The sequence below is a fragment of the Drosophila sechellia genome, chromosome 2L, assembly GCF_004382195.2.
Source record: "Drosophila sechellia strain sech25 chromosome 2L, ASM438219v1, whole genome shotgun sequence".
NCBI classification, from domain to species: domain Eukaryota; kingdom Metazoa; phylum Arthropoda; class Insecta; order Diptera; family Drosophilidae; genus Drosophila; species Drosophila sechellia.
In genome coordinates this window covers 15,013,929-15,026,062 of record NC_045949.1, presented here as the reverse complement: position 1 = coordinate 15,026,062, position 12,134 = coordinate 15,013,929, and the positions used below count along the sequence as shown (strand labels likewise).

At 42.8% G+C, this 12,134-nt stretch overlaps 1 protein-coding gene across 1 annotated transcript; it reads right to left on the bottom strand.

The window, feature by feature from the left end:
* Nucleotides 1-1,664: 1,664 nt before the first annotated feature.
* Nucleotides 1,665-3,638, bottom strand: LOC6611357 (protein escargot). The gene has a single exon (XM_032727209.1). The coding sequence runs from the start codon at nt 3,420-3,422 to the stop codon at nt 2,019-2,021; it is 1,404 nt and encodes a 467-aa protein (XP_032583100.1). The 5' UTR covers nt 3,423-3,638; the 3' UTR covers nt 1,665-2,018.
* Nucleotides 3,639-12,134: the final 8,496 nt, after the last annotated feature.

The following is a 12,134-nucleotide window of genomic DNA, read 5'->3' as shown; positions in this document are numbered from 1 at the left end:
GCCCGATCCATCCGATTGGGCTTGGATCCCGCTATGCACTGAAAAAAGTTTAATGCTCATATTCACAATATTTGAAAAATGTAGTAAGCAAGTTTAAAACAGATGTGCCTGCCATTAACTATGTATATTTAGGTTTTGCTTTGCTTCTAAAGAGATTAGCAAGTTAAAAATGTATTTATTCATGCGCTTTTCGCTCAGTGTAGCCACGTGAAACTTGACTGAGTCTTGTTGCTGCCGTTGCCGTTTGGGTCTCGCTGGTTTTCTAGCTGCCTGATGATCTAATTTGGCAACAATTGTCGTGGTCGTCGATCGCTGATGCCGATGATCGCGGATCGACGATCCAGTCCCGCAATCCCCGTTCCCATCCCCAAACCCAAAACCCATGCCAATCCCGAGCCCGATCCCCACACACATGTGTGTGCTATTTGTGGGCCTCTGGAGCAGGCTCTCCTCCGCCTGGCGATCGATTGATCTCGATAATGAGTTTTCGTTTCGTTTCATTTCGTTTGGCTTCAGGAGGACGCACCCATAATTTCGTATGCTCTGTCACCCGAACGATATACCTTGCCGTACGATTATGATTTCCCCGCGCTTTTCCGCTTGGCTGGATGCACTGGTAGGCATCGATCACACTTGATGATCTCCACCAGGCCAAGACTCTATTTTCACTGCTCTCTCATTAAGATCGGTTGGCTCCATGTCTAAATAGGACTTTTTGGCCAGGGCGCGGGCCTACTGAGGCTTGAAGTTTGATTTAGTGACTGCCATTTTGTGCTCGTCGTACGTGCACCGAAATTTAAATATAATTTATGATCCGAGTCTGCCAAAGAAAATGCGCCTTATGTTTGCTTTGCTGGGCGGGCCATAAAATGTCGCGAATGGCTGATTGGTGGGGCTCTTATGTTCCAATCCATTCGATTTGTTTGTTTGTTCGGAAAGAAGAACATGATGACCCAATAAAACCAAAACTCTGGAAGACCACTCACGATCATTCTAGATTCCATTGAACCTTCTGCCGGAAATAGGAATTGACTTTTAATTGAATGTGGACAATTGAAAAAAATGTGGTCTAAGCATCCAAAAGATAAATATTTATAAGATTGTATATACATTTAAATATGAGAAAATTTCCATTAAGAAACCAGAAATGTTATAAGATTTAGAAAGACGGTTCTGAAGATGATTTACCAAGATGACAATAACATGTTTAAAAATTATAAAATTAAAAAAGCTTTTTCAATATCATAGCAGTATCAAATGTAGCCTTACTTACATAATTAACCAAATTAGAAAAAAAAGTTTTTTTTTCAACGTTTGTGTAGAACGATTTGCACATTATCCTGAAATTAAAAAGTCCCTAAGCCCACCCAATAAATAAAAACGTTTTCAAACTTTTTTTTTTATGTAAATAAAATGTATTTTCTTCTTTCTTCGCTTGATGCAATAAATTACTTAGAATTACAAAACATTTTCGTATCAAAATATATGTATGTGTTGTTTGCTTATCTTCACTTAAGCTAAAGTAGAACATTTTCAATGTGTACGCGAAAAAGTAGTGGTCATATCAAAAATAGTTTACGGTCTCTACAGCTAGGCTAAAAATACTATCGTATAAAATATAGAGATGTATGTCTTGCTTACGATTGTCTGGCGTTTCATTTGTTCAGCTTAGAGTCTACAGTTAGACATAATACATTATGTACAGGATAAATCGAAGAATACTTTACAAAGTTCATCTTTAGGATATATTATGGGCACACACTCTAAAAAATGTTTCGAGCTATTCAAATTGGTGGTGGTGTTTTCAAAAATGTTGCGGGGTGTGTACAAATTAAAACGTAATTTTTAATTTTCTCTTTTCTGGGAGAAAATGCTGACTAGAAAATAAAAACAAGTGAAATTCTGCTTGAAGTTGTGTGTCTGCACTGGGAGTTTCGGGAACTTGGAGCCGCCTAAGAGAGCTAGGAACTAATTTTTGGTGGAACATGGCTGGGATCTCAGCTATACAATGTATTGCCTTACGGCTCGGCATAGCCGGCGTAGTTGAGTTCGCTGCTGCTGGAGGATCCCGCGCTGCCGCCAGGACATCCGCTCTCTGAATGCTTGGTTAGGAGGGACATCCGCGAGAAGGTCTTCGAGCAACTGGTGCAGGAGTACTTCTTGATGTCCGAGTGGGTCTGCAGATGAGCTCGCAGATTCGAGCGATCTGCAAAGGCCCGGTGGCAATGCTGGCAACTGAAGGGCTTCTCTCCCGTGTGAGTGCGAATGTGTCCTTGCAGGAGCCATGGTCGCGAGAAGGCCTTGCCGCACAGATTGCACTTGCAGGGCAACGTGTGGGTGCGAATGTGCATCTTCAGGGCGCCCAACGAAACATAGGTCTTGTCGCAATCCTTGCAGCTGAAGGACTTCTTCACCTGATTACCTTCGGCGGCCGGGCAATGGAACTGCTGATGTTTGGTCAGCCCGGAGAAGGTGGAGTAAGATTTCTGGCAATCCGGGCACTGGTAACGCGGCGGGTGGTTCTTGTCCTTCTTGGCGGAGGCATTCGGGATAGCTTCGGGCGACATATCTCCGGATTTGGCTGCTGCTTGCTCTCCCGGCTGGCTAGTGTTCAGATTCAAGTTCAGGTTCTTGTGTTTCAGGGATAGATCTTCGGGCAGCGAGGAGCTGCAGCTGGATTCAGGCGTCATCGATCGCATGGAGTAGTAGGAGTTCTCGGAATAAGCCGGCGAGATAGGCGCATGGTGATGATGGGTATAGCCGCCCAAGCTCGGATAACCGCCCATCGCTGGATAGGGCAGGAAACGGTGCTGCCGCACACCGATGGGTCTATGGATGATTTCCGATCTCATGGGCGGGGAAACGGAGCTTGCGCGACCATGAAGGTAGTGATGTGGTGGCGGCGACAGCGAGCCCAGCGAGTCACTCGGGGAACTGGGCGCAATGAGATCGCTACGCAGCGGCGAAATCTGATGACCCGACTGATTGATGGTCCTGTAGAACTCGGCGGTGTAGGGCGACATGTGGAAGTTCCAGGGATATTTCGGGTAAGTGGGCGTGGGCACAACCACGGAGGCGGCAGCAGCGGCGGCCACAGCTGCGGCAGCAGCTAAAGCCGCAGCCTGGGTCTGATTGGGGTCGGAGTCCACATCCACATCGATGTCCTCGTCCTCCTCCTCGATGTGTTCATCATCTGTGTGATCAACATCCACACCCTCGTCCTCGCAACAATCGCTGACGTTGATCAGCTCCTCGGAGGGATTTTCCTCCAGAATTTCCATTTTCTTCACGCACAAATCCTGCGGCTCATTTGGGGTGTTACTATGATTTTGAGGCGCCTCGAACTGGTAATTAACTGGTCGCTTTTTCAGCGGGCACTTGCTGTAGTTTTTCTCCACCAACATGTCTTCCACGGTATGCATTTTACTGGCTTTTTTATTGATAGTTGTTTACCGGAATTGTTGTAAAAAGTTCTTAATTTTCGTCACTTTGTTTTCAGTGTGTCATGTTCACACAGGCACAATACTCGATCGATGCACAGATACAAAACGCGTGTTCCGTTAAGCAAAGCGGTTGAATATCGGTTATATTTCGGGTATATTGCGTTGGGAGAGCTGGTTATGTGATTCGGTTAGAGTCTGGGAATAACTGAGCGAGTTTGGTGGTGGTGCGGCCTTTTTATACTGCCCCTGCACTCGGCTCATCACACGAAGCTGCCAAAAGAGAGCGCTCTCTCGGGCGTTCCGACGAGAGTAAGCATGTTCATTCAGGTAGATGCTTCCACCAATCGCGACACTCGGCTAAACAGGTTTCGTGTTGTTTATGTACGATTGCCTCACGTGCCGAACTCGTACACTTGCACCAATCGAAGCCGCAAACGAAGCGATGCCGTTATATTTGCTCTAGTGTGGGCTATATAGTCAAATATGTTTACCTGTGTGCGCTGTTGTGCTCTCCGCAGCTGCTCTCTCTCTCGTCCTCTCTGGATTTGCATTCAATGCGCAATAAGGAGAGCTATGATCTTACCTAGAAATTTAACTAGAAATTCGAAAACACCAAACTTTTGGAGGATTAGCGAACGAGGGTTTCCTTTTACCTCATTATCATTATCAGGTGCATCATTAGTTGACTTAATAACTGAAACGCAAAAAACGTAGTCAGGTAACCAACATAAAATACTATAATTTTTAGGACACACGGGGATGCATTAATTAGCAGGTAGATTTCTGCAATAATAAACTGTTTTTTGGTAAGCGAAAGGAGTGAACGTAGTAATTGTTGTTTACTAACAAGTAAGTTATTGTAAGGAATCAAAACTAAGCAATATTCAATTGATTTTGAGCAAAAAGTTTGACAATTTTTGTTTAACTATTGTTTCCCCAGTTTATAAATAAATTATATTAAATATATTGGAAACAGTAGCACATATCCGCGTACTAAAATGATTATTCTGTAATTCGTCTTCAAATAATGATAGAAAACTATTCAATTCCTAAGCATTTTACTGTTTGGTTTTGATTCGATTTTGCCCAAAAATAATTACAATTAACGGAGTATGCTTAACATTAAAATTTTTCAGAAATACAATACGGTAAATATACAACTAGAACATTGACAAAGAGCCAAGCTAAAATTCAATACGGAGAAGAGCATTCCCATTCTCTTTAAGCCAATTGCTTCTCTTCACTCACACACTGTTTCGTTTCCACTTTGTTTCTGCTCTGCTCTCGAAATTTTCTCTTCGATTTGAAAACCATTTGAGGCGCCAAAGAAGCAATTTAAAAATACTCATATTTATGCGTTTTTGTGATTTGTGGGAGGGAAAGGATCCATGTAGTAGACAACTGGTAAACAATTAAGGAGCATCGTCGCGGTCCTCAAGTGGAAAACACCACACACAAGCACGCTCGACACCAAGTAGCAGATGTGTGGCAACAACACCCAAACAAACAAACAGCGAAAGTGTTCACCCAACAGATAAGATAGTAGGTGTGGCCCCCTCCCATTCCCGACCGATGTCCAATGGCAGGCCATAAATCAAAGGGAAGCAAACCACGCCAATTCCTGATCACTTACCTGGAATCACGGCAACACTGAAAACAAATTTATTATTAAGGGAGAAAGTAATTTTTAATAGTTTAGCATAGAAATCAAATATGTCAAATTGTATATAATTATTAATAATTAAACAATTAACCTGCATGAAATTTCAGCATGTCAGTATAATGGTTTATTGTTTATAATATAATTTTTTCAGTGTAGAAACCACACACAGTTGGCATTTAACTTAATTAGCGTTCTTATCAAGCATTTGTCCCTGTGGCAGGGCGACTGCTGTGCTCGAGAGGATTCGCATCCAGATGCAGATCGCCCCCCCCCCCTCCCCCCCCCCCCCCTCGTTCCACAGGAATTCCCAGGAAGCAGACTATCCGGGCGCAAGTGCGATGCCACTGAGATTGCCAAACGAGGAACCCAAAAACCGCCAGCATAAATTAATAGATAAACATGTGCAATTCTACAAGACAGGTTCTAGTTTGGCGGGCAGTGATGAGCATCTGGATTATATTTCTTCCAGTCTATTTTACATTTAATCAATACATTTTAATAAATAAATTCGAGATTTTAATTAAAATATTCATTTTAGGATATAAAAATTAGAATTTCAACATATATCTATATTAATTACCGAAAATACCTTTTAATTAGCAGCTCTCATTTAATAGAATAAAATATATATATCATAATAGCTAGTTTTTGAAAGAAAACCCATTCCATTTTTAGCTATTTTGTCCACTATTTGTGGTCTGTGCCACGTCCTCCGGTTTACATGCCATGTCCAGGTACTTTGGGCATGGGTATTGAGATCAGCTTGAGTCCCAGGTTCTGGGCATCTGTTATCTTATCGCACGTCGTTGGCTTGGCTGTGGTGGTTATATGACCAAGCTGCCCATGACGTCTCCTCCAATCCGTCTTAGAAGTCTGGGCGACGGCGGATTCTCTGTTGCCGTTGTCTCTGCTCGATAGGCTGTTAACAAAGATTTAATGATCTTGTTAACTAATTTTTTTTTCTGGCTTCGTTCTTGGCGCTGGCCGGAGTAAAAGTGGTCGGGAGTGGGTCGGGCAAGGACCACCCACCGGACACGGCGACTAACCAACCGACCGCTGTGCAAGTTAATTAGTTTGCGTTTGTTGCCGCTCTTAAATCACACTGGAACGGGTTCATTGCGGCCAATTCCACGCCAGCAAGTGAGAGTGGAAATATCGCTAATTATACAGGTCCAACTAATAATATAATAAAAAATAAATAAAATATAGAAAACCGTACAAGCAGAAAAGATCAACAGCTGAGTCAATGGTAACAGATCCTCCTCTAAATCTTTTGTTATATAAATATGGTATTGCAATTTGATAACTTAGTATTTAAAACCACTAACTTCATTTCCATATATTCAGCCGCAGATCTGCTAAAAATCAATCACGAAACTTGAAAATAGGTGACCCAAATAAGCAAACCGCAGACTTCGTTTCAAAATCGCAGCCAATACGCATCCTTTTGCCCGGCTATAACATTTTGGAAGCGTGTAAAATGGTGATATTTAAGCGATTTTTGGATGTTGCAACATCCCAGACACGATCGGCAACAAAAAAGAAAAAAACCCAGCCAAATTAAACAAAAACAAGACGCAAAAAGAGGCCAAGCCGCAACAGGCTAATCCTATTTTGGCGGCAATGAAAACGGAACAAAAATAATAAAACTTTTTTACGACGAGCTCTAAAAAGCAGAAAGGGTTTCTGGCTTTCAGCGTTCGGAGCTCTCTGTATTTTGATCTTTGTCTGGGGCGAGCAACAAATTATTAACGACATTTTAAATGCAACGCCTCCCGCCTGGTAAAAAAATAAGGTAAAAAGGGCCAGAAACCACAAGTCGCCCGATGACTGGGCCACGATTTCTGGATGGACTTGGACATGGACGTGGACGTGGACGTGGACGCCGACTTCCAGCTCGATCCGAGAACTCGACTCCTTGCGGGCTCGACACGAAGATGCGACGCCTTTTAATGAGATTTGTCTGAAGACATGAAAAACTTTTGTAATTCCCCTCTTTTTGCAGGACACACGGCAAAAAGCGACAAAAGTTGGCACTGCGAAGAAGTAAAATTAAAATTAAGTTAAATTAATCTTAAATTAAAATTAAAAGTAAGTACAAATTTATTATACCTTCTTTCATCGGATATCTAAATATATTTTATTGGCTTGAGCAGTGTAATGTTTTTTGTTCAGACTTTAAGGAATAATTTTATTTGCAGTGCATCCATACCGACAGGAATCACTTGCCCCAACGTGTGGCATTAACAAGTGTGTGCTGCAAGTTGTGCTTTATATTTTATGCTCCGGCTGTTAAAATTGAAAATTACTTTTGCCCCGTTCGGATCTCGAAAACTTGCGAGGCCTACCGCATTTGAAAGCTGAGACAATAATTGCAGCAGGAGAATTACAATCGAGCATTTTTATTATTGCCACAGCAGACTGCATCACGGATCTGTGGGGATGGGGATCTTCAGTTTGGTTATGTTTCCAATACCAAACCCAATTCCAGGCGCAATGAAAGTGCGTGCGGTTTGTTGTTGCCCCTTGGGGCTTTTTGTTTAAGGTCTTCTGCAAATGAAAGTTTTCTCTCCATCGATGCTGCAGGACATTATGTTTGATTAACGAAACGCAGGTCGAGTTTTGGGATGTCGTAAATAAAGTTTACAACCTTTAATGCCACCCAGACAACGTAAAAACGAGAAGCAATTGAAATGTCTGAATTATGTTTGCTGAATTATTGATCGGATATTACATACTACATGCATGTAACTAAAACAAGTACTTAATTACGTCAGGAGAAATTTATTTCCTTTTCGAAAAACGCAATATATGTTAAGCAGAAACTTCAAGAGCTTTGCATAAATTTCCAAAAGTGCCTTTAGATTTCTTAAGATTTATAATATCTGTTATGAATTCGAGGTCTGAAATATTGCTAAAAAAGTATTTTTTTGATTTTTTCAATCAGCCAGCCGATACCCAACTCATTTTAGCCCGCCAAGTAGCCACACACATTATAACAACATTAACTTGCATCACATCGACTAAGTATAATGCATGCCACGAGCATAATGATGCACTCCCCAAAAACAGCTTGCCAATGACGATGGAGTCGGCGAAAATTATTACATACGGAGCGGGAATTCGGCATGAACATGACGCGCGATGCCACCATAAACCGGGCGATAACCTGGTCCCAAGCCGTGGCCCAAACCATGACCCACTCGATGAGCAGGAGGCGGCAACGGAGCTCCATCCAAAAAAAAAAGTCCAAAGTATCATATGCAAAAATTGTGGCGCAGGGGGGCGGAGGCAGCCGCTTAATGGCTGTTAGTTGGGACGGCGTGCCTGTGGATGCCTCCTCTCCTAACCAACATGCCCACCACAGTGCCCAAAACTTACACTGGAAGAAATCGAAACTAACTTGGGCACCTTAAATATGAGCACTTCCAAATATGGAGCATATTTAAAAGGTATTTTTATTTTTTTTAAATTACTCTTGTTTTTTTCCAGTGCATCTCCATTTGCAATCGCAAAAAATGCACTCCAACGCTATGGTTTCAACCTGTAAAAATGTATAACGACAGCATTACGCTCGTGCCACCAGCTGGAACTGTTTTCTTCATGTTATATTATTTTCTTGCCGGGATGTTGCAACGCCACATGGGACAACGGTACACTCCGCGCAGGTTCAGTTGGGTTCACAAAAGCGGCAGCACTCGATCTGATTTCTGTCACTGGTCCTCCACCCATCGTGCCACGTCCACAGCTGAAGGAATGCTCTTGGACTTACAAAAAAGTAACCTATATTAGCGGGACTAACTGTAAGTAAATTTAATAAGCTGAAAATAATATTATTAAAACCATTTAAAAAAATTATATTTAAATAAACAAATCAAAGTTAATCAAATTTAATTTTAGTTAGGTTTCAGTAGTACTTAACATAGACTTAAAAGTATAACTATGAATTTGTTCTTAAGAAATTACTTGAAAGATTCGTTTTCCGATGTCCACTGTTAACTTGTCCCATACAATAAACTTTTAATATTGTAATTTAAGCAGTTAGAGGTTTTTGTGGCTCCGCTTTTTGGGCACATGTTCTGTCCTCGATCTGTGGGCTGTGATCTTCTGCAACCTGCTCCCCTGCCAACCAAAGTGGCTGGGTTCTCAAAATCACAGCCAGGTGCGGCTCATTCGGGCAGACATAAAGGATCCCGGATCGGGGGGATCTCCTATTGCATTCGGGCGAAGCCAGACATTGTACTTCCAGGCACTTCCAGGCAGATGCCGGGGTGCAATTCAAATTAGTGCTCCGGGGCACTCGGGATGCATTATCCTGTGGCACGGTGATTTATATACCGCCAGGCCGGCGCACGCTTCTTTCTTTTCAATTACTCAACGCTTCCCCGGCTCCCGAATTTCGTGGGGATCCCCAGCTCCCGTTTCGCCTGTCATGTTTCCTTTTTTCCATTCTATTTTACTTGCTTCTATTTATTCAAATGCAGCGTGCCTCGAGTGGTCGCACTAATGAACAAATCCTTGCAGCCTGAGTCCTCAATATCGAATCCTGAATGGTTTTCCGGGGAAACATCTGCGCGTGCGATTGAAGTGGATTCCTGGCTTTGGCTGTGGATAAGTGTGCCGATGTCGGTGCGTTGGTCCCAGTCGGAAATCCAGGATAATGGAAATGGATAGGAAAACTCGCATGAAAGAGTAGAAAGGCTAGGTACTTTCTCTATTAAATAAATATATATATTTAAATTGAAAGGCGGACTGGAAACCACATCGAAGGAAATAAAACTTTTTTGGCATACTCGAATTTATGATAATATTTTAAATTTTTCATAGGCTCAAATAGTTAGTTGTCTAACCGAGAAGAAAGTGTGGCCACATTTGAGCAGCCCAATCAGCCAACCCATATTTTACGCGCCTTTATCGCGTTTAAGACCTCTCCTTACTTAGGCCAACATCTGTAACCCAATTACGGGTGAGATCTGTGGACCTCCCACGTGCTGGGCTATAAAATAAAACTTCATTCCATTGCGCCTACAACCCATCAAATTGATGGACATGATTGGAGGAGAAAATGAAAGAGGAAAGTGCGACCTTTGGCGCCTCGAAAAGAGTTGAAGACTGAAGACTGGAGACTGCGGACTGACAAACCGATCCCCAAAATAGGCAGATGCATTGGGCTTTCGGGGCGATAATTGATGAGCTTTTAGCATCGAAGCAGCGGAAAATACAAACTAACGCACTTCAGTCGAGGGCCGCGGCAAAATGATGATTAATCATTTGGCAGGTGCTCCGCGGCGAGGACAAAGAGGCACCACCAAAAAGGCACCACGAAAGGGTTCAACATCCCGGCCCTGCCCTGCTTAACGAGAACCTATTTAACTTGATTTCAACGGTTTGCATTTTTGGTTAAACTGTCAAGTGGCCAGAGAAAAGGGTCCGTTGCTTCGCACAAAAGGATTCGATGGTCGGCGAAGGATTACCGACTTTTATTTGGCCTGCTACGGCCACACCCACGCAAAAGGTGCGTGGTCGGCTGATTTCGAGGGCTGCGAGTGGGCGTGGTTCCTGCTGCTGACCTGGTCGCCGGATTTTGAAGTTGTAGGCCGGTCCCTGTTGGCATCATTATATAATTTGACGAAAGCAATTCGAGGCGAGCATCGAAACAGTTAACGGCTGAAATCAAAGACAGTACAGTGGGCCAAAAAGAAATAAAATCTATTTTAGTAACACATTGTTTGTGTCGGAAATTTAATTTTATTAACTAAGGAACATAAAGTTGTATTGTGGTTAATAGTGTTTTAATTAGTATTAACCCTTTTAACATTTTAATAAAATAGTTTAACACCTTATGACCACTGTCACTCGCACCAAATGACGGCTTAAATGCCTTGGCAACTTTGCAGCTTGAGCACTGAATTTGTGGCCCAGACTTCTTATTAGTGCTCCAAGATTTATGGCAATTAATAATAGGTATAAAGCAATCGAGAATGGCTGCCACATCCGTTCCCAATCAATTAGGAGGGTCCGAAAATTTCACCGCTGAAAATTATGACAAACTACATATGTATAAGCCAGATTTATGCTGACAGTTTGTTCGATTCTAAGCGGGCTTAGAGATTATTTTATCTGGACCACCTAGCCGTTGATGATGTAATCAAGACGAGTAGAGCACCTTGCCAAATCCTGATCTTCGCCAGGGCAGCTGGCATGTGTTCCACAAGCCATCGTCGACATGGTTTCATCTCTTCGGATTTGTCAGCTGTCCATATTCCGCTTTTGTTTGCTGTCGATCTATTCAGGAGTACTCCACCTCCGATCTTTTTGCGAATAATAGACTTGGAGATAGGCATCGCCACATAGCCTAGGCACAGGTTCGTTTTTCGCCTGACTCCTGGTATCTCTTGTTTTGGCAGAACAATGGCAGGAGTGAAGAAGAAAGATGTTCATCACCTGTCCTTGCGGACGAGCAGGCTTCTATTTTTTTCTTTTTGCCTTTGTATGAGGAGATCACAGATTGATCCTTCGAACTGCGGCATTGGCTTGTGCCAGGACAGGTTTCATATGTACATGCTGGGTAAATACTTTTATATATTTGCAGATTCTGAAACCGCTATACTATTTATTTTCAATATTTGCGAATTGTTCTTGTTATCAAGGCACAGCTATATAAGTTGGTCCTTCAAGAGTTGCCCACACTGACGTCGTTCGCCAATCGTGTTTCATCTTAAATTTGGAACTATTTTTGCCAGTGTAGTACGTGCACAGATGTTCAGGATCCTTTAGCCAAGAGCCCACCTGATCAAAAGGCGGGATCGGGCAGCGCTAATGCGCCACCTACTGCTACTGGGAAAACAATGAGGAACAAAGCCATTAGAACGTTGCCATTAGGAAAGGAAAACTGCGCAAAATGCCAGGTCGCATGCTGTGCAGGAAGGCGCTCGCCAAGGATTCATTTCGAGCCAGAGACAGAGGACAAAGGACCTCAGTGCGGGACAATGCTAAGCCAAATTGTATGGCTTTCTAACGATGTTGTC

Coding starts and splice junctions, on each gene's coding strand:
- LOC6611357 (XM_032727209.1), bottom strand. CDS start 3,422: ATGCATACCGTGGAAGACATGTTGGTGGAGAAAAACTACAGCAAGTGC.